The 21,124-nt window shown below is 37.2% G+C and overlaps 3 protein-coding genes across 5 annotated transcripts in view; 2 read left to right on the top strand and 1 right to left on the bottom strand.

Annotated features, from left to right (window-relative positions):
- Positions 1 to 807, top strand: part of ANKAR (ankyrin and armadillo repeat containing) — a 55,968-nt gene extending 55,161 nt beyond the window's left edge. The window contains exon 22 of the mRNA XM_066232962.1: positions 560 to 807. Coding sequence (XP_066089059.1) covers positions 560 to 807 — 248 coding nt within the window. The remainder of the gene's footprint in view (positions 1 to 559) is intronic.
- A 1,953-nt stretch (positions 808 to 2,760) lies between these two features.
- On the bottom strand, positions 2,761 to 19,968 carry OSGEPL1 (O-sialoglycoprotein endopeptidase like 1). 3 transcript variants are annotated; one of them, XM_066233367.1, is made up of 9 exons: positions 19,886 to 19,968; positions 18,452 to 18,692; positions 12,019 to 12,406; positions 10,458 to 10,662; positions 10,233 to 10,381; positions 8,847 to 8,977; positions 8,665 to 8,736; positions 7,273 to 7,377; positions 2,761 to 6,638 (listed from the first exon to the last, which is right to left on the bottom strand). In XM_066233367.1, exons 2-8 carry the CDS (start codon positions 18,670 to 18,672, stop codon positions 7,299 to 7,301), a joined length of 1,245 nt encoding a protein of 414 aa, XP_066089464.1. In that variant the 5' UTR covers positions 18,673 to 18,692; positions 19,886 to 19,968; the 3' UTR covers positions 2,761 to 6,638; positions 7,273 to 7,298. The 3 variants fall into 3 exon arrangements, with proteins under 3 accessions (XP_066089464.1, XP_066089465.1, XP_066089466.1); XM_066233368.1 differs by lacking the exon at positions 19,886 to 19,968 and having other exon boundaries at positions 12,019 to 12,401; positions 18,452 to 18,574; positions 18,679 to 18,693; XM_066233369.1 differs by lacking the exon at positions 19,886 to 19,968 and having other exon boundaries at positions 18,452 to 18,574; positions 18,679 to 18,687.
- A 28-nt stretch (positions 19,969 to 19,996) lies between these two features.
- The window catches only part of PMS1 (PMS1 homolog 1, mismatch repair system component), a 99,973-nt gene continuing 98,845 nt past the window's right edge, over positions 19,997 to 21,124 (top strand). The window contains exon 1 of the mRNA XM_066233364.1: positions 19,997 to 20,105. The gene's annotated coding sequence lies outside the window, so the exon portion shown is untranslated. The remainder of the gene's footprint in view (positions 20,106 to 21,124) is intronic.

Raw genomic sequence — 21,124 nt, 5'->3', positions numbered from 1 at the left:
CTAAGGGAAGCTAGCTATGAAGGTATGGGGAGCTATTATTTCTGAATATCAGGAGTAGATGAATGTCTGTCTTTTGTACAGCTTCTTTAGTTTCTTTCTTTTTTCACTTTAATGCTGACCTCTAAACAAAAATCTGTGTACCAGTAAGGTTCTGATGAAGTTTTTGCAAGTTTGAGGTAACGTTAGAAAAAATAAGAGCATAAGCAATTTCTAAAAAAAAAAAAATTTCAATATAAAGTTTTTCATTTTGAGATAATGCCTTTTACACTTTCTTTTGGTGTTAAAATATCTACTTTTACAAAATAATATTTAAAAGAGTTGGCATTTGTTCTTTTATTAGTGCCAACTTGACACAATAAAAAGTTGGTAACCATATATTTGGTCCCCCAAGATTTTTGCATTCTGACATCTGAAAGTCTAGAACCTACTGATCTGTTCTCTTAGTATTTTTGAGTGGTGCAAAGAAAATAAAACTATATAGAATTAAATGGAATGAAACTATACCTAGCATTCTTAGACTTAAGACAGACATATTTAATTATGGCTCTCTAATTTTTAGGAAAAGAGCACCGAAGAAAATTAAAACCTAAAATTCAACCAAGAGATTCTTTGACTTTATTGCCTCCTATAACTAACTTCATGGGACTCTTCAAAACAACAAAAAAGACCACTGTTACTCATAATACTTTTTCCTTTTCATCTGCAATTTCATCAGATTTCATTAAAGTATCAAGACCAAGAATAGTGTTTTTGAACGAACTTGGGAAACACATACAGAAAGCTAATTCAGAACCTGCAGAAGGCTAATAAAAGCATTTTAGTATGAAAGGGATTCCTGAGCAATCTTTTTAAATTTTTTTTATTTTTAATTGGGGTAAAATACACATAACACAACAGAGTAATCTTTTTAATGGAAGTTCTTGATATTGATACTTAAGAGATTTCCCTTAGTATGTCTACTATAATTCAACTCAGGCCAGCATTATGGTTTCAAAAAATAGAATTTTCTGAAACAGAATGTCTGCACTTAAAACTGTTAATAGCAACTGACACCAGTGGCATACTTAGTATATGTATCAAGTATTATAAACATTGTATAATTGGTATGCTGGCCTAAAGAGACCTGATTCAAAGTAACCCACATGTTAACACTTACTGTAATACCTTAAGATATTTAATGATAAATAGTACAAATGCATGAGGCTTCTTACACCAGAAATATATACTTTTAAAACATCTTATTAAAATTAATATGAACTCATTGACCATCAAGTACAAAGATATAGCTAAAAAATATGGCAACCAGTATTGACCACTCCATACCGTTGGTTTGCAGTTGAAAAGGGTGATACTCTTTGTGGCTTAGAATCACATGGTGTCTTTGCCCAAAGAATACTGTTTCCAGTAGGTGGAAATTATGATGTATGTCTGCTTCTTCTATTTTACAGCGGCAGACAGATTTGATACAAAAACTTCACTGTGTCCTTCAAAGCCCCCCTTTTTCTCTATCCACTTTGTTCAGTGTCTGCATAAGGACTACCTGGGTTGCACCAAACATATATATTAATAAGAAGTTATTTTCCACAACGTGTCTTAACACAACAGTAATGATGGTGATGACAGCAGCTACATGTACTTAGACTTTTATATGTACCAAAGTCCAAAGCCATATTCTTAACCATTGCACAATAAGAGGCCTCTTTAATCTTCAAATTCAATTTTATATTCTCTTAATTGCTCTGTGTCACAACTGGGGGGAATGGCATATTTAATTTTATACTAAAAAGGGATACATAATTCAAATGATAAGAAACTGTATCATTCATTAAGTACCATTAAGAATAAAAAGTCATACCAATGGAAACATTAAGCCTCTGTAGATTTTTTTTTAAGGCCTTAGATAGAAAACTTTAGCTTTGTGAGTAGCTTCAGGTGGGCTAAAGACTATGTGAAGAGTATTCTCAGGTATGAGGATCAGAGTTTCTTTGCACTCAATAAAATAGACATTACCGGGATATCTTGGCTTAGCCAGACCATCCTACTGCTCCTATACTTTAAGTATTTCTCCTAAAGTACAGTCCCCTCCTCCTTGTAAAGATTATTTTTATTACCCTGCAGTTTCTTGTTTTTTAAAATTATGTATGAGAAAAGCCTCAAGATATAGAGATTTCAGCAAATTGCTTGCCTCTTACCTGATTATAAGCTGACTCTGGCACATGGGCTTGCCGATAGAGTTCAGTGTTTCTCCTTCCTTTTCCTTTCCATCTTTCTCTCTTTCTTCTTCCCCTTCCTTCCTTATGGCTAACTACTGAAAGGTCTAAGGATATGCAGTGCTTCCAGATTTGCTCTTTTTTTTTTGTCTATAATTTCCGTTATATCATGAACTCGATTTTGACATGTGTTCTTGTAGCACCTGGAACAATTTTTATACCTTGAAATTTTAACAACTTCACACTGGGGAACGTATTTTTTTTCATTTTCTGTTGCATGAGGTTTTAGAACTGTTTCTGTATATCTCCGCATCGCTGATTCCAAATCTGAAACCCATCTTTTGGTGCATGCTCTAGTTTTTATGCAATTTTAATTTCTTTTTGTTACACTTAATGGCATGCATTGGTTTTTAAATTGGAGTTAAAGGGCAGCGACTCTTGGATTGAACATAACCACAAGGCAATTAATGTTTTACAAACATCACTTTTACATAATTGTAGTTGTTTTTAAATGTAAAAAATTAACTGATAAAAACACCCTCTTGTTTTAAGATTGAATCATGGCTTCTTCGAGTAGGTGTAAATGTAAGAATAGTCCTGACAACTTCTGTTACATATGTGGCTGTTACACACTTCAACATCAAAGGTGCAATATTTCATCATTTGTGACACGTGCATATATTGCCTATTTTCAAGTTTCCTTTGGCAATCAAGACAAGAATTGAGCTCCTCATAATTGTGAGGAAATGCTTCGTGACTGGACAAAAGGAAAACGCAAAGGAATGCCTTTTGGTATTCTATGGTTTGGCATGAACCTAAGGACCACAGCAGTGACTGTTACTTCTGTCTGATCCATACAAAGGGCATTGGCAAGAAAAAACGGCATATGATCGCATATCCTGATATTCCTTCAGCAATATGACCTATCCCACACTCTGAGACACTCCCAGTTCCAGTTTTCAATGGTTTTATTTCTTTTAAGGACAAAGAAAGTGAACTTGATGATCAAGTGTATTTTGATAAGATGCATGAGGAAATGTTTGTAGAATCTGAAGGGTCTTCTGATACCAAGCAGTCACTAACCCCTCAGCAGTTTAGCCAATCCAAATTGAATGACTTAGTAAGAGATTTGGACCTATCAAAGAAAGCAGCTAAGTTATTAGCCTCCAGGTTCAAGAAAAGAATGCACTTCACTGGTCAGCTAGAATCCCATTTCAGAAAGTGTGAATAAATTTTTGTGGACTTTTTTCCCAAAGACATACACTTTGATTACTGTCATGATATCAGTAGTCTTCTCAGCCAGCTAGGTGTTACCACTTACAGTCCAACAGAATGGCAGCTATTTCTTGACAGTTCTAAACAGAGTCTGAAATGTGTTCTCCTACACAACAGTAATGTTTATGCAGTGGTTCCAATTGGTTATTCAACTCATCTGCGAGAAGATTATAATGACATAAAAATTATCCTTGACTTTCTGAAGTATGAGGAGCATAACTTGATCATTTGTGTGGATCTTAAAATGGTAAATTTCCTGCTAGGACAACAGAGAGGTTTCACGAGTATCCTTGCTTTCTGTGTTTGTGGGACAGTCGAGCTTGGGAGAAACACTGGACACAGAAGGAGTGGCCAAAACGTGAAGCTCTGGAAGTAGGGATGCAATATATTGTGAATGAACCTGTAGTGAATCGAGACAGAATCATTTGTCCCTCACTTCACATCGTACTTGGCTTAATGAAACAGTTGGTTCAGGCTTTGAATAGAGAGTGAATGCTTTCAACATATTATTTCTGCTTTTCCTGCCTTGTCTTTCAAAAAGACAAAAGCAGGTGTATTCGATGGACCTCAAATTCGAACTCTCACACGTGATAAAAAATTTGCCATGATGAATAAGGAGGAGAAAGCAGCATGGCAGTCTTTTTGTGGCAGTTACAAAGAACTTCCTTGGCAACAAAAAAGCAGAAAACTATGAACTTCTGGTTCAAAAGATGCGGTTGGCTTTCCGCAACATTGGATGTAACAGCGTTAAGATTCACTTCCTGAACCTTGAAAAGTTTCCTGAAAATCTTGGAGCTGTTAGTGATGATCAGACTACTGCTGGAGCATCAAATGAGATTGTCCTCAACAAGTACACAAACACAAGAGCTACAAATGCAAATTTTTGCCTGAATAGAATTTAAATAAGTTTTGTGCAAATTTAATGATTAAAATAAGTGTTTTAATATGTTTTATTTTGAAATTGTAGAAAAATTCTGATGCAATCTACCTTTTAGTGTATTAGTGCAGTGGTCCCCAATCTTTTTTGGGCCACAGACTGGTTTAATGTCAGAAAATATTTTCACGGACCGGCCTTTAAGGTGGGACGGATAAATGTATCATGTGATCGAGACAAGCATCAAGAGTGAGTCTTAGATAGATGTAACAGAGGAAATCTGGTCATTTTTTAAAAATAAAACATCGGGCCCTGACTGGTTGGCTCAGCGGTAGAGCGTCGGCCTGGCGTGCGGGGGACCTGAGTTCGATTCCCAGCCAGGGCACATAGGAGAAGTGCCCATTTGCTTCTCCACCCCCCCTCCTTCCTCTCTGTCTCTCTCTCTTCCCCTCCCGCAGCCAAGGCTCCATTGGAGCAGGGATGGCCCGGGCGCTGGGGATGGCTCCTTGGCCTCTGCCCCAGGCGCTAGAGTGGCTCTGGTCGCAGCAGAGCGATACCCCAGAGGGACAGAGCATCGCCCCCTGGTGGGCAGAGCATCGCCCCTGGGGGGCGTGCCGGGTGGATCCCAGTCGGGTGCATGCGGGAGTCTGTCTGACTGTCTCTCCCCGTTTCCAGCTTCAGAAAAAATACAAAAAAATAAAACATCGTTCAGACTTAAATATAAATAAAACGGAAATAATGTAAGTTATTTATTCTTTCTCTGTGGACCGGTACCAAATGGCCCACAAACCAGTACCAGTCCATGGCCCGGGGGTTGGGGACCACTGTCTTAGTGTATTTACCGCATTATATAAATTATTATATTTTCACAAAGATGATGCCCAAGAAGACATTCTACTTCATTATGTTAAGCTAAATGTTGAAAATTTTACAATAAGATGAAAACCTAAAATCTTGAGTTGCAAAAAAACTGTACCTTACAGAGAAAAACTGTCAGATTTGAGATTAGCACATTCTAATTAGGTAAGAACAAGGGTTTTTGTGGATGCAACAAAAATTTTGTTCTCCAGTGTTATAAATATCCCTACTTTATAATACTTGTGATAGTGGGAAGAAATTTGGGTCAGTTTTCTTCCACATTTTATATGCATTCTGACTGTAATGGCCACAGGAAATAATTACACTTGTCTTTGATTCAGGCCGCATGATATAGAATACAAATCCAAATGTAAAAAGTGAATTCACAAACTCATTGTTTCTTTTAAATATTTGTAAACCAATTCCATCATACCTATACCTCAACATCAAAAAATGCAAAGCTTTATAACTACTGACTGTTTCTACATGTTCCTTCATATAAATTATATTTTCTATTTCCACGATAAAATGGATAATCATAAAACAATACTCTATGACCACAATTCTAAAGAAGAGAATTACTTATGGAATATCCCAAAAGGGAAGTCATCTTAAGGTGAGATTAAAATAGAACTTTTCATTATAGATATTTATCCTTACTTCCTAATTTCTCAAGAAAGTAAGTCATTGACTAGAAAGTTAACAACTTGTCCTATATGGCTGACACAATATAAATTTGTATGGGAAGAAATCTGGGTCAACTTTCTTTCACATTTTATATGCATTCTGACTGTAATGGCCACAGGAAATACATACACTTGTCTTTAATTCAGGCCAGATGATGTAGAACACAAATCCAAATGTAAAATGTGTTCTAAATAAAATCTAAATATTCAAAGTTACTTTAATCTAGGCAGTAAAAAAGTGATAATCTGTTATATCTACAGTACAAGGTTTCAGATTCAAGGAAATTATCCAAAAACAAAACAAAACACAACACTTTTCATCTCATATATTATCAATTAAATTACTTTTTTTTTTTTTTTTGAGGGACAGAGAGAGAGAGAGAGAGACAGACAGACAGAGAAAGAGAGTATGAGAAGCATCAACTCATAGTTGCTTTCACTTTAGTTGAGCATTGATTGCTTCTTGTATGTGCCTTGACTGGGGCCAGGCCAGTGTCCTGTTGCTCAAGCCGGTGACCTTGGGCTTTTCATGCCAGCAACCTTTGGGCTCAAGCTGGTGAGCTTTGGTGTTGGGGTTGTGTGGACGATGCCCTACTCAAGCCAGCAACCCCATCCTGATGAACTTGCTCTCAGAGCCAGCAACCTTGGGGCTTCAAACCGGTGACCTCAGCATTCTAGGTCAATGCTTTATCCACTGCTCCACCACCGGTCAGGTATGTCAATTAAATAAAATTTCTAAAATAATGGACATAAGTATATGTGGTCAACCAAAAAGTGCAATATATAATAAAAAATTACTTGCATGTCAAATTTCTTATTTTTAAAATCTCAGATGGGTTTTAAGAAATGCATAGACATTCCACTTGCTCCAGAGAATATACCTGTATAATATGTGTTTTTATAACTAATAACATACATTCTGTTAGACAAAGTTACCTTTTCTCTTGATTTAAAATTCTATAATTTGTCACAAGTTTGACCTGGCTCCCTTTCTAAAACTGTTCTCTCATTAGAAAAGTCAGGCTAATTTTTCAGAAGCCAAAAAAATAGCTTCTACTACTCTGATATGAAAAAGGGGGGAAAGATCCAGGCCGGTTTAACATGGGGACAGAATTTAGCAGAATCACTGTATTTCTTCCTGCAGGTATGTTTTTTACCTGCCAATATCCGTTCTGCTGCAAGATATCTTACTTTGATTTTTGATTAAAAAATTTATATTCTCTTATAAGACAATAACATATTATTACAGTCACTCAGAAGAGCAGATTAAACATCACACATAAACAATAACAAAAGAAAGTCTTGATGAACATTATATATCTCCTACAATTTGATATACAAAAAATCAAAACTGAATGTTGAAATATACCTTTAGCAATGTATGAAAAGCAAAAATCAAATCTTCATTCTTAATTGTGGTACTTTTATAGCAGCTTCTCCAACTTCTTTTGATATATCTACTCCTAGAGGACATCTGCATCATAATCAGACAAATCACATTATTTCAAATACTTGCATCTTGATCGGTCACTAGTTTTGTAGACTGTTTGCTTAGAATTCTAACAAACCATATACATATCTAATTTATAATTAATCATTAGATGGTCATAGTTCTTGAATACATACAAATACAATAGGATATCAAACAGGAATACAATACAGTAAAGAAAGGCCAGTTCCATTAATAAGAAATCTAAATTTGGAGATTTTTTTAAACCACTCTAATGTATATATTTGACATATATAAAGCTATCATATTTAATATATACAACTTGATGGCTTTGGGAATTGAGATGTTTTTAAAGAAATAATTCTACTGCTCTCAAATACTGTAAATAAAAACTTAGTATCAAGTAGAAAAATAAAAAACAAACAAGTCTTAAGATTCTCTACAAAGCTAAACACATGAAAACAGTTTGCCATATGCAGTCAAACCTGTATCCATTCCTACTTTAGAAGTTCCTCTGGTTTCTACTGCTTCTTGTTTGAGGTTTCAAAATGTGGCTTATTCTTTTTCTCTTTACTTTGTCTCTACTGGCAGGAGAGGTCTTAGATCCTACCCTCTTTCTTCGTCTTTCCCTAATAAATACTTTTGGCTTCAGATTTCCGCTTTTTCACTATGTTGCCCAACCTGGAAAAGTCATCATATCCAGCTTCCACATTGCCAGAAGGCGGCAGTGTGGATCAGATGATAGAGTCTATCAAAGGCTAGGCTAGAACTTGGTAACAAATTGAAAAACTGTGCTATTCTTTGAAACTTCTTTGCTGAAAACATCCATCTTTTGGCCATTTTCAGCTGCATGTAGAAGAGTATATTCACAGCCCAGTCTCACACCTGAATAAATTCTCTTTGCACATTTTCTGTAGTTTCCCAGCATACTAGCTGGTTCTAAGATAGTTTGGATATTGCAGAAGCCAGGTCATGGACATGGTTCCCATTCTGGTTCCAAATGAAGGAATTCATCATCCTCATCCACTACCTGTTTCTAACCTATGATTTAAAAAAAAATTTTTATAATTAAAAATTGTAGCAAAAGTATACTGCTCACAAAAATTAGGGGATATTTCAAAATGAATAAGAAGTGATAAAATATTCCAATTTTTTGTGAGCAGTGTATTTCTTATAAAGTATCTACCTCTTGGGTTCATGAAATAAATTAATGTAACCAGAATGTCAATGAAAAACTCATATAGAAAAGCAAAACCCAGGCTTTAACTTTTATAATGCAACTTGCATAAAGATATGAATGGTACTACATACTTTGGTTCATAGCGGATGCCTTCTGTGTTGTATAAAATGCCCAAGCCAGCACGCAGTCTTTCAATACCATTCCTAAATAAGAATCATTAAAATACAGTAAATAGCCCAAGATTTAAAGAGGAAGATTTAGCATGATGAAATGGCAGTGAATATTTACATAATTGTGATATCCCATGGCTTACCACGCAATCATAATACCGTTGTCAGTGCACAGTCTGGGAGGAGGACACAACAAAGTGCATTGTGTTGCATCTGTTACAATTTCTAGAACTTTTCGAATATATAAGTTACTTGCAACTCCTCCAGATACAACCTGAAGGAATTGAGAAGACCAATATCACATATGGATATCTAAAAGTATCACATTTTCATAGCTGGATAATGGGAAACTGATATATCTCTATAATAAATATTTGGAGAAGAAAAAAAATCACCAAAAATTCAATATCAGCATATAATTACTCCTATCATTTTTGTATATTCTAACCTTTTATCTAATTATAATCACAGTATAACAATACTTTAGACCCTAAAGTTTTTACTTATGTGTTATTTCCTTTTACTACATACTTTTTATAAATTTTTTATTGATTGATTTTAGTGAGAGAGGAAGGAAGAGAGAGAGAGACAGGAACACTGAGCTGTGCCCTGACCAGGGATTGAACCAGCAACCTCTGTGCTTCAGGACAACTAACCAAGCTATCTGGCCAGGGCAGTTTACTACATAATTCTTTTTTTTTTTTTAAGTGAGAGGAGGGGAGATAGAGACAGACTCCCATATGTGCCCCTGTCTGGGACCGATGCTCTGCCCATCTGGGGCCCATGCTTGCAACAAAGTTATTTTTAGTGCCTGAGGTGGTGGCTCCATAGAGCCATCCTCAGAGGCAGGCAGATGTGCTTGAACCAACTGAGCCTCTGGCTGAGGAAGGGGGAGAGAAAGAAAAAGAGAGAGAGAGAGAGAGAGAGAGAGAAAAGGGAGGGAGAGGGAGAGGGAGAGGGGAAGAGAAGCAGATAGTCACTTCTCCTGTGTGCCTTGACCAGGAATCGAACCCGGGACTTACAAATGCCAGGTCAACACTCTACCACTGAGCCAACTAGCCAGGGCTGCTACATAATTCTTAAAAAGTTATCTCTGATATTCCATTTTGTGAATCTGCCATCATTTAAATATTGTCTCCCTTTATAATGTTCAAAAGAATGAAGTGTAAGATACAGTTAAACGAGGAGGTTATCGACGCCTTAAACACAGGGATTTCAACCCAAGGAACATAAAATTTAAGGAAATCAGCTTATTTTTCTAAAAATAGTAACACTAGTTACGGCATCTCATTTCTCATTGTAAACCCTCTTTTAAATTCAATGAGAAGATACAGCCTTAGACTTTTTTTGGCACATAGGCTGTAAATACCTGTACAAGAAATGGATGTTAGTCTTTATTCTGCATATTTCATACTGTCAGGTGTAGTATACAGCATAAAGACCTCTTCATCCTATGCAGAGGGTTAGGTAAGCCCTTGGGTGAAAAGTATCATAAAGTGTTAATACTATTCCCAGATGAGATAACTTACCAGTACTGCATCACGCTGGGGTAACAAGTCTCTTTGCTTGCAAAACAGAATAGCACGATGTGTTCTTTTTGCAATGTGGCATGCTGTTATGTGCTGTACTGCAGCAGCAATGTCCGCAGCTGAAGACAGAACTTGCCCCTTCTCAATACCTACAGAAATGAGCAGGTACTTTTAGGCACGATCCAGAATTACTTATTTGTCTAAACTCACTAATTAGAAGTATACCTTCCTCTTTTTCCTTTTGCATTATTGTCTTATCAATAACATGTTGAAGTCCAGTAAAAGAAAAATCACAATTTTTAGCGCGTTGCATGGGAGGTTTGAAATCAAAATGCAATTTGTTTCCTTGTTTAGCCAAATGTTCTATAGCCTTCCCACCACTCATGGTGGAGCACTCTGGATGTTTTATTAAAGAAAGTCTTCTTGCTACCTATCAAACACAAACAAAAAATGAGTCATCAAATTGCACATTTTGAAACTCAAGATTCAAAGAAAATGAAAAACACACAAAAACCTGGATGAATTAGACATGCTATACTTTTACAAATATAAATGATAGCTGGTGGTCAGTAAAGACAGACAAACTTGCTTCTGACAATTTGATCAATAGCGGCCAAGCACTGCCTCCCTATCTACTTTTTTTTTTAATTTTATTTATTCATTTTTAGAGAGGAGAGAGAAAGGGAGAGAGAGACAGAGAGGGAGAGAGAAGAGAGAGAGACAGAGAGAAGGAGCTGGAAGCATCAACTCCCATATGTGCCTTGACCAGGCAAGCCCAGGGTTTCGAACCGGTGACCTCAGCATTTCCAGGTCGACGCTTTATCCACTGCACCACCACAGACAGGTCAGGCTACTTTTTTTTTTTTTGTATTTTTCTGAAGCTGGAAACAGGGAGGCAGTCAGACTCCTGCATGTGCCCAACAGGGATCCACCCGGCATGCCCACCAGGAGGCGATGCTCTGCCCATCTGGGGTGTTGCTCTGTTGCAACCAGAGCCATTCTAGTGCCTGAGGCAGAGGCCACAGAGCCATCCTCAGTGCCCGGGCCAACTTTGGTCCAATGGAGCCTTGGCTGCAGGAGGGGAAGAGAGAGACAGAGAGGAAGGAGGGGGGGGGGTGGAGAAGCAGATGGGCACTTCTCCTGTGTGCCCTGGCTGGGAATCGAACCTGGGACTCCTGCATGCCAGGCCAATGCTCTACCACTGAGCCAACCAGCCAGGGCCTTCCCTATCTACTTTTGGTCTTTTACTGACCACTTTATGATGAACTTCAAAAATAAAAACCTTCCCTATTTCTTCCAATCACTGCAGCTGTTGGCAGCCAGACTTCTGTATATGGTATTAGGCTCTGTAGGATTCTAAAGCAAGGGAAAAGAAACCTGCTTGGTCACAGTGTTGGCAATTGTGACATTTAACCATAGAACTTTGTGCATCTTCAGTACCCTAGTTATCTTTGTATATCTTTATATTTCAAATTTTTATAGTACTTTACACTTCAAACAATAGTTCCTTTCACATACATTATTCTATTTGATTAAAATCAATGGCCTTTGCAAACTATTTGAGCCTTTATGTGCTGATGTATACCTCTGACCATTTTATTTGGAATGGGTAGGAATGAAACTTTTGTAAACTAGGTACTACATTTTCTTTTTGTCTTATTGCATGTATATTTTTTCAGTCTGACATGACATTACTCAGAAATATTTAGATGGGGCTAGTACAGCTATTACTATTTAAGTGAAAATGATACCTTAACAAAAAAAAAATGGAGAAATTCTTAATTACCTTGTCAAGCATGTCACCTGGTGCTATGTCCAAAGACTTTCCAAGAAGCAGAAAATCTGAAACTCCTCTAACTAAAGCCAATAGACAATGGCCTCCAGAAATCAAAAGAACTAAAAAAGGAAATTCAACTTTATTTGTCAACCTAATAGTAAGTGCATGAGCTTCCATATGATGAATGGGAATGAAGGGCTTTTTTAACTGGTCCACCAGCTGTAAGCTAAATGATAAGCCCACTCCCAAGCTTAAAGCAAGTCCTGGTTTTATGGTAGTTGCAATTGCTGTGAGTTCACTTGGACAGACTTTATTGGCAGAGAGAGCTTCTTGTACAATTCGTTGAATATTTTCTCTGTGAAGCTGTTGAGCTACTGGAGGAATAATCCCACCTGTTCTGAAAGAAATTTAAAAAAAAGCTTTTTATAATTTTAAGGTTGTAAAAAGAGAAGAAAAATTGTATATTATAGCTGAAGGCATATTTTCAAATTATATAGCTAAAAATGTTAGTCAAGTATTTTCAAATAAGTTTCTCAAAATGTAGCACACTCTAAGAACTCAGGATGTAGTGAATAAGGATGTAATATCTCTGTTCATAATTGTGCACAACAGATGCCTATGGATTTGTTTGTTGATGAAAACACCAAAATAATCTTGAAAAGTATTCTAACAAAGAAATCTTGAACAAGGAAAGGAAGGACAGGACAAAATTGGATTTTAGGAAAATTAACCTCTCTGCAGATAGGGTGATTTTTAAAGATTTTTTAAATTATTGCAAAAGTGTAAGGTGATTACATCTTAAACTAGTGACTGTGGGAATGAGAAGAAAAGGACAGAGAGCCTGAAAAACTGTAGTAACTAACTGGATAGAATGAGAGGGGAGACCAAGGCATCAGATGGTTCAGATACTGAGCTGGAGTGACAGGGAGAAAAGAAATACTAACAGAAACATACAGACAGTTTTGTGAAGATGAGTTTATTTTTAAACAACCTGCACTTGAAGTCATGGCAATCCTGAAATACAGTTTGTGCTCAGAGTTGGTAATTTTGATTTGGGTCCAGGAGGACAAATAGTGGATCACTCCAAATGTCAAGAGTAAAATATTAGGAGGTAAAGTTGCCAGCAAACAAATTGCCAGCATGTTACAAAGAAGCAGAGCAATAAAATATAGTGTCTGCAACATGCATCTCAAATGTCAAAAAAAAAACAAACCCCAAAAAACAAAACTTCAAATATTTGATGTTGAAGATCTGCTAGTTCTATACACAGAAATGAAAATCCTCAGTAGGAGCATCCAGTGAATATTTAATACAGTTGACCCTTGAACAATGCAGGGGTTAAGGGTGCTAACCCCATACAATCATAAATCCATGTATAACTTTGACTCCCACAAAACTTTACTACTAATAGCCTTGTGTTGACTGGCAGGCTTACTGATAACATGAACAGTTAATTAACACATATTTTGTATATGTGTTATATGCTACATCCTTACAATAAAGTAAGCTAGAGAAAGAAAATGTTACAAAGAAAACCATGAGAAACTACATTTACAATACTATACTGTATTGTAACAACATAAGTTTATGTCATTAAACCTGAAAGGATGGGGGAGGGAGTGATTGGGAGGGGTGTAAGGAAGATGCTGAAGGGAATACGGGGGAGGGGGATGCTTTTGGGGAGACACTAGAAGCTATGTAAACACAATAAATAAATAAATTTTAAAAATAAATAAAATCAATCAATAAAAATTTTTAAGGCATTGTATGAGATTAAAAAAAATAAAATATGAATCATCAGTACCTATATCAATATTGTCTTACATGATACAAAACATTGTAGATTTATACAAACTATTGACACTAGAAATCAAAAATAAAGATGTGAAAAAATCCATATTTATTTAGATATGATGATCCATACATTGATAACCAAGATGCAGCAATATGACTGCTTTATGGCAGTGTAGTGTAATCGATGATTGCTTCACAGTAGCCTAGCTTATGGCATACAGTATTATAGTCTTATTCATAATACAGTATTGGAAATAGTTAAAAAACACTTGTCTATGATGATTGGCTGATATGCAGTTTCTCCAGTTTTGCAAGGTGCATACTGTACAGTAATTCTTTGAAAACTAAGTTATTAAACAGAAAGGAATCTAACATATTATTAAGTTTATATTAAATATATCTCACTTTATGCCTAAGTAAGAATAGGCTATCCATTTCCATACAAGTCTTGCACATGATGTTCTACATGATGAATATTTAGATGATGATGAAGACACAAAGAAGTCTCAGACATTCTTGGCATAGTTATTAGATTTTTACATGTACAGAACAGATGAGTTGATTAATCGTATGGCATGATTATTTGCTATTCATTAAGTGGAAGTGGATCATCATAAAGATCTTCACCCTCAGTGTCTTCCCACTGTGTAGGCATAGGAGGAGGAGGAGGAGGAGGAGGAAGAGGGGTTGGTCTTGCTGTCTCAGAGGTGACAGAGGCAGAGGAGGGAGAGGAGGCGAAAGAGAAGGTAAGAGAGGCAGGCACACTTGATATAACTACACAAGTACATCATCATTTCTGTGTCCTTTTTCATTTCTATAAAAATGTTTCTATACAATACCAATTGTTCTTCTACTGTTTTCTCTAGTTTCAGTGCCCATATCATAGAGGAATCCATGTCTTAAAAGAAGTCAAAAGCAGTCTTGAATAATTGGAACTCTTCTGCCAGACTGTCAATCTGTTTTCTGGCACTGCTGCTTCTACATCCTCTTCCTCACTACCTGGCACTCATTTGGAAACACTCACCTCCATCAAGTTGCCTTGTGTCAATTCCTCGTGTCATTTCTGCTAGCTCTTGACATTCTGCAAGATCCATATTTTGAAACCCTTCACCCCTCACCTTTTTTTTTTTTGCCATATTCACAATTACTTTGATGACTTCCTTGATTGGCTGTTGTAAGTCTTATGAGGTCATGCACAACATCTGGACAGTTTTCTCCAGTTTGGGGGCTTTATGGCTTTCACAGTTTTTTTGTTTTTTTGTTTTTGTTTTGTTTTGAAGTGAAAGGAGGGAAGATAGAGCCAGACTCCCGCATGCAACCAAGCCGGGATCCACCTGGCAACCCCCATCTGGAGCTGATATTCAAATCAATCAAGCCATCCTTAGTGTCTGAGGCAGATGCTTGGATCAACCAAGCTATCCTCAGTGCGTGGGGCTGGAGCTTGAACCAATCGAGCCACTGGCTGTGAGAGAGGAAGAGAGACATAAAGGGGAAAGAGAGGAAAAGAGAAGCAGATGGTCCCTTCTCATGTATGCCCTGACTGAGGATCGAACCCGGGATATCTGCATGCCGGAATGACACTCTATCCACTGAGCAAATCAGCCAGGGCCACGGCTTTTTCTATAGCATTTTCCACAGTGCAATCCTTCCAGACTTTCATGAGGTTCTCTCTGTCCGGGTTATCTTCTATAGCATTGACAATCCTTTTCACAGAGTACAATGAGAGGCTAAATTATATACGCAGTGTTTGGAGATACACAGACCATTTTGACACCTTCAGCATTAAACTCATAGGTTTCTGGGTGTCCAGGACATTGTAGGCAGTTCCCGACTGGCAATGTACCTCCTGACTTTAGGGACAAAGCTTGGATGGGACCAATCCAGAAAAAGGTTCTCACTTTCTAAGCCTTCTTGTTGTCATACAACCAAAAGACTGGCAGCTGGTGTTTGTTTTTTCTCTTCAAGGCTCAGGAGTTAGTAGCTTTATATATAGATAAGGGCAGTCCTGATCATAAATCTGCCAGCGTTTGCACAAAATAGGGGGTTAGCCTCTTCCTCCTCCCTTAAATCCTAGTGCTCGCTTCCCTTCCTTACTAATAAATGTCCTTTGTGGCATGTTTTTTTCCTGAAAAGGGTACTTTCACTGCATTAAAAACCTGTTCAGGCAGATATGCTTTCTCCTCAATTATTTTCTTAACATTTGGGAACTCATCTGCCTTTTGGTCAACAGAATCTTCTTCACCTGTTACCTTGACATTTTTTAAAGCCAACATCCTTTCTAAAATTATCAAATCATCCGTTGCTGGAAGAATTCTCCAGCTTTAGGTCCTTTCCTTTCCTTTTGCTTTAAGTTGTAATATAATGACTTCACTTTTTCTATAGGTATGCCTTTCTTATAGCAATCCTGCACCCACATAAAGGCTGCATTTTCAGTAAAAAATAACAAGGTATTTTATAAGAAGTGCAAGATTTTCACATACCTGCTGGTGCTGGTATAGCTGCAGCAACAGGCTTATTAATTCCACTCCTCCCCCCTTTTTTAATGGCCCTTGCACTAGATTCATTTACCTTGCAATGGTGGGCATATCTATATATACATACATCAAGCAATACACCTTTTTCTTGTAATGTCATGACTTTCCTCTACTTTTTGGGAGCACTTCTAACATCATTAGTGGCACTTCATATGGATCCCATGTTGTTATTCAAGGTTTATGATACTGCATGAAAAACAATGAAAACTACACAAGAACCCCAAGAGATCACTTGGATACATAATTTACTGGAGAAATGAATTGCTTACATAAAGGTAGTTAGAGCCAAATAGCTTTTTAAGCAGATACTTGCAACACAAGCTCACTGCAATAGCAACAGGAGGTAGCTATAAAACTGTTACAGCCTGACCAGATGGTGGCGCAGTGGAGAGTCAGACTGGGATGCGGAGGACCCAGGTTTGAGACCCCAAGGTCACCAGTTTGAGTGCAGGCTCATCTGGTTCAAGCAAAAGCTCACCAGCTTGGACCCAAGGTCTCTGGCTCGAGCAAGGGGTTACTCGGACTGCTGTAGATCCATGGTCAAGGCACATATGAGAAAGCAATCAATGAACAACTAAGGTGTTGCAATGAAAAACTGATGATGGATGCTTCTCATCTCTCTCCATTCCTGTCTGTCTGTCCCTGTCTATCCCCCTCTCTCTCTATCTGTAAAAAACAAACAAAAAAAACCCCTGTTACAGTAGTATAATATGTACTATAGTTAATTTTATGCAGTTATGATTCATCTTCACATTTGTTTACATTTCTCTCAACTGCAAATGGTGCCACGTATGCCCTGTAAGGATATGCATAAGTTTGGATAAATTTTAACTTTTTACAATAGATTTGTGTGTATATAATACCTACATATATTTTATACATTCATGACATACCTTTTCTTATTTTTTTTCAATATTTTTAAGCTATGCAGTTCATTTGTGAGTTTTTTCATTATCACAAATCTCCAAAAATATTTTCCAATATATTTGTTAAAAAGAAAATCTATGCATAAGTGGACCTATGCAGTTCAAACCTGTGTTGTACAAGGGTCAACTGTATCATGTCTTAGAGATTAGGTTAAACTTCTTGAAGGCAAAGACTTTTTAGTACTTCATTGTGCTTTATTAACACCTACCAGTCTCTTTTACACATTATATAACAATTAGAGGCCTAGTCTGCTGCTTCACATATATTATTTTTATTATACTTCCCATAATCCTATAAGGCTGGTATCTTTACCACTCTATGAATGTGAAAACAGAATCAGGGAGGATAAAGAACTTGCCTAAGGTCAGCCAATAGCAAGTGCCTAATTCGTGACTCAAATACAGGTGTCTATTATCTCAAAATAACCCTTTCCACTATTCAGATATTGTTAAATTGATAGCTTCAAGGCTTTTTTGATCTGTACAGTACTTCCACATATTTTGAATTAGGTACTAATTTCTTTAAAAATATGAATTCTGGATTTCCATTTTCTCTTGAAAATTCCGATGATCAAATAACACAGGGTCTATATTACTGCGTGGCAATAACTGGCTAAACTAAGTAGTGAGTTCCCCCAGATATTGCCCACTCTATATCCTGCCCGCTTATTTATGTAACCAGCTTGATGGTCCTCTGGAAACATCTGAGTCTACAAACCGTGCACCATTCTGTACTTTAATACAGTACTATATTATTATTATATATAGTACCAACATGAGTTATGTATGTAAATATGAAGATTTTTTTTTTCTTTTCAGTGATTAACACAGGCCAGAGGTTGTTTTTGATTGTGCACTGGAAGCTAGCCTGAATATAAAACTTTTCACACAAAACACATACAGGTGAACAAAAGGACATTACTGAGGGGAATCATGGATAAATACTGGTTTGGAATGAGCAGTTTCTTTTTGGCAACAGAATTAGCTAAGGTTTGAACCTTATAGTGGAGAGCCTTAAAAGACAGGTAGAGGGTTTAGGTTTTCTAATAATAGCAGTTATTAGAAGTTCTTGCACACAAGAGAAAATTAGCTCCTAAAATTTAACTTTTCTATAATGATAAATACAAAGAATCATCTGATTTTATTTTTTCCAAAAAGATTAAAACTACCAAGATAATGTCTACTTACTTTAAATGAACTTCAGTTTGGGAATGGATTGCTTCTCCCAAAACATTTCCAGTTTCATCCACCACAGCAGCCGCTGTGTCATCACAACTGGTTTCAATTCCCAACACTAGTCTATGGAGAAATCTTTTTCGAGGATGAAAATGAACACTTCTTAAATATTCATAAATTTTCCTTTTCCATGGTTTAGAAAAAACTCCTGCTGTCTTATTTAACATTAGCATACTTACTCTATAAATAATTCCTGGAAGAGAATTAAAGAAACAAACTAAATATTATTTAGAATTGGCATTAGCCACTACTCCATTCAGTTAAGCAAAACTCTGAAAGCTTGGTTTATTTTTGAATACACAGTTTTATAATATTATAGCAAAGTTTTGTAAAAGTGAGCAAAATTTTTTAAAGACTGTAGCAACTTATTATATAATATAAATAACAGTATGAATGAATATGATGATTTTTAAGGGGGAAAACAGGAAAGTCTGATATAATTTTTGTATTACTCTTAATTTCATGCTGTTCTTACCAAATCACTCACTATTCTTTATAAAAACAGCTAATAGTACATACAGTACAATAGTTGCATGAAATAGGTCTCTGAAAAGTTCTATTTACTTTTTGACAGTTAAAATTAAGACAAAATGTGGCTTTAAAAAATCAAATGATAAAGACAAAATGGAACAGTAAAAATAAATGCATTCCACTTCCTGAAAACATCTTTCAAAATAAAATTTAATCATTTGGTTGAAAAAATAGAGTACACGCAAAACACAAGCAAAATAAAGTTTAGACGTCTACTTTAGAAACAAGTGTTCTCATAAAGCTCATCTCAAATGAACCACGTCTCGACTAGAGACTGCAAGCTACTTATCTATTAATTACAATTTTTCAAATTAAATCTACCTTTTTGCCACAGATTTATCATAACAGGGATCTCCCCAAATCCTATTTTGCCCAAAACAACAGCAGCATTACGAAAAGCCCCCAGGTATTTCCACACTGCCAAGTATCTAGTTTCATGTTCCCAAATCACCTGTTCTAAAATTTTCTGGGTGTTTAAGTAGGCCCTTTCCCTACCACACTAATGGGCAGCATGGAAAAAAGAGCGAATAAATTTTGGAACTTTTCTTGTTCCACGGAAGCAGAGGGCTCTGTGTGTATAGGCTGATTAGATATGATCAGCCTACACAGAGAGGAGCCGCGGTGAGTGCAGCTCAGGCAGACACGCCCCGAGAAATTAGATTTGCAATACTAAATCCGTACAAGGCAGTGTGTGCGAACCATATACTTCTCTTTTGGGTCAGGAGAACTGGCTCCCGAGTGAACCCAGGCGAGTTGGCCAGCGCTGTTCGCTCTAAGAAGGCGAGCAATTCGGTCCGGAACTACTTCTCCAGGTGCGCAAAGGCATCAGTAGGGAGGAGTGAGCCACTGACCTGCCTTCCAGGTGAACGACAGGAAGAACTCGTCCCTTTCCCTTTGTAACGATGGGCGGACCGCCCTGTCTTGGTACTAGAAAGCCCGACCTTGGTACCCGGAAGTGATGTCATCAATACGGTGCCAGCATCCACTTGTCAGGGCCGGCTGCTCTTGCCTCCGAGTGTATATACTCCTGAGGGACGCTGTGAGTGTGCTCATGCATTTCCTCCCAGATCTAAAGGTAACAATACGTACTTCTCTGTCAGGTCAGGGCTAGCGACTGAACTCCGGGAACTGAACACAGATTTCTCGGACTGCACACCATTAAGTTCTAAACACTGTGCTACATTAAAAGGAAAATCAATTGACTGGAATTCGAACCCAGTGTGAGAAAAGGATTGGGTAGATAATTCGTCATTCCACTTTCGAGGAACTTAAACTACCCCTGTGGCCTAAGATACCCAATATTTTCAGACAGTCGAAACGAGGGGCGCCCACAAGGGCTTGCTTGCACAAGGTTCCCAGGGAACGGAAGCGTTTCCAGTCGGACAGTCTAAACCGCTACTCCAGTTCTTGAGGTAAAAGGTGTGGAGCTGGTTCGTTTGGAGGGGCTAAAAATAAAAGGGGCGTTGTGGTAAATATTCACTTAGTTTAAAAGTTTAGTATCTTATTTTCTTAATACATTATGTGGTTTTGCCTGCTATGTACCCAGCTTAAACATATTATGTCCTCATATTCTTGCACCGCCTTCACTTTTTTTGCTTTTATTGGTATGTGAACTGATTACGGTTTGAATAGATTTACCCCAAGAGGACGATTTCTTCCCTGCTAGACTTCAAGGTTTTACATAGCAAGAAGCTATAAATGCAAAAAGTTGGTAGGGCTAGCACACATACCTGTCTGTATTTTGCACAGTGAGAAGTTCCTGGTAAGAAAGACAAATCACAGTCGGGAAGTTACAGTGATAGTCTAGTGGTAGATACAGATATGTAAACTCATAATTACCAGAATGTTATGGAAACTTTTTTAGGTAGAACTTACGTTTTCCAAAATTTTCATTTATGTGTGGCAATAATAATCATAATGAACAATAAAATGGCACATACTATGTGCCAGGCAGTGTTGCAGATTAATTTTCTTAATCTTCGCAACAATACCATGAGGTAGTTACTGTCTTCATTTTACACATGAAGCAACTGGTTCATAGAATTTGGGTAGTTTGCAGGTCATAAAGCTGGTAAGTGCAGAGTGAGGCTTCGA

This window comes from Saccopteryx bilineata, chromosome 5 (genome assembly GCF_036850765.1).
Source record: "Saccopteryx bilineata isolate mSacBil1 chromosome 5, mSacBil1_pri_phased_curated, whole genome shotgun sequence".
Lineage (NCBI taxonomy): Eukaryota > Metazoa > Chordata > Mammalia > Chiroptera > Emballonuridae > Saccopteryx > Saccopteryx bilineata.
Note: the sequence above shows the minus strand (reverse complement) of the source record. Positions and strands in the feature narration are given on the sequence as shown.

Coding starts and splice junctions, on each gene's coding strand:
- OSGEPL1 (XM_066233367.1), bottom strand. CDS start 18,672: ATGCTAATGTTAAATAAGACAGCAGGAGTTTTTTCTAAACCATGGAAA. Junction 12,407..18,451: donor CAAACTGAAGTTCATTTAAA/GTAAGTAGACAT, acceptor AATTTCTTTCAG/AACAGGTGGGATTATTCCTC. Junction 8,978..10,232: donor CCCAGCGTGATGCAGTACTG/GTAAGTTATCTC, acceptor CAATTCCTTCAG/GTTGTATCTGGAGGAGTTGC.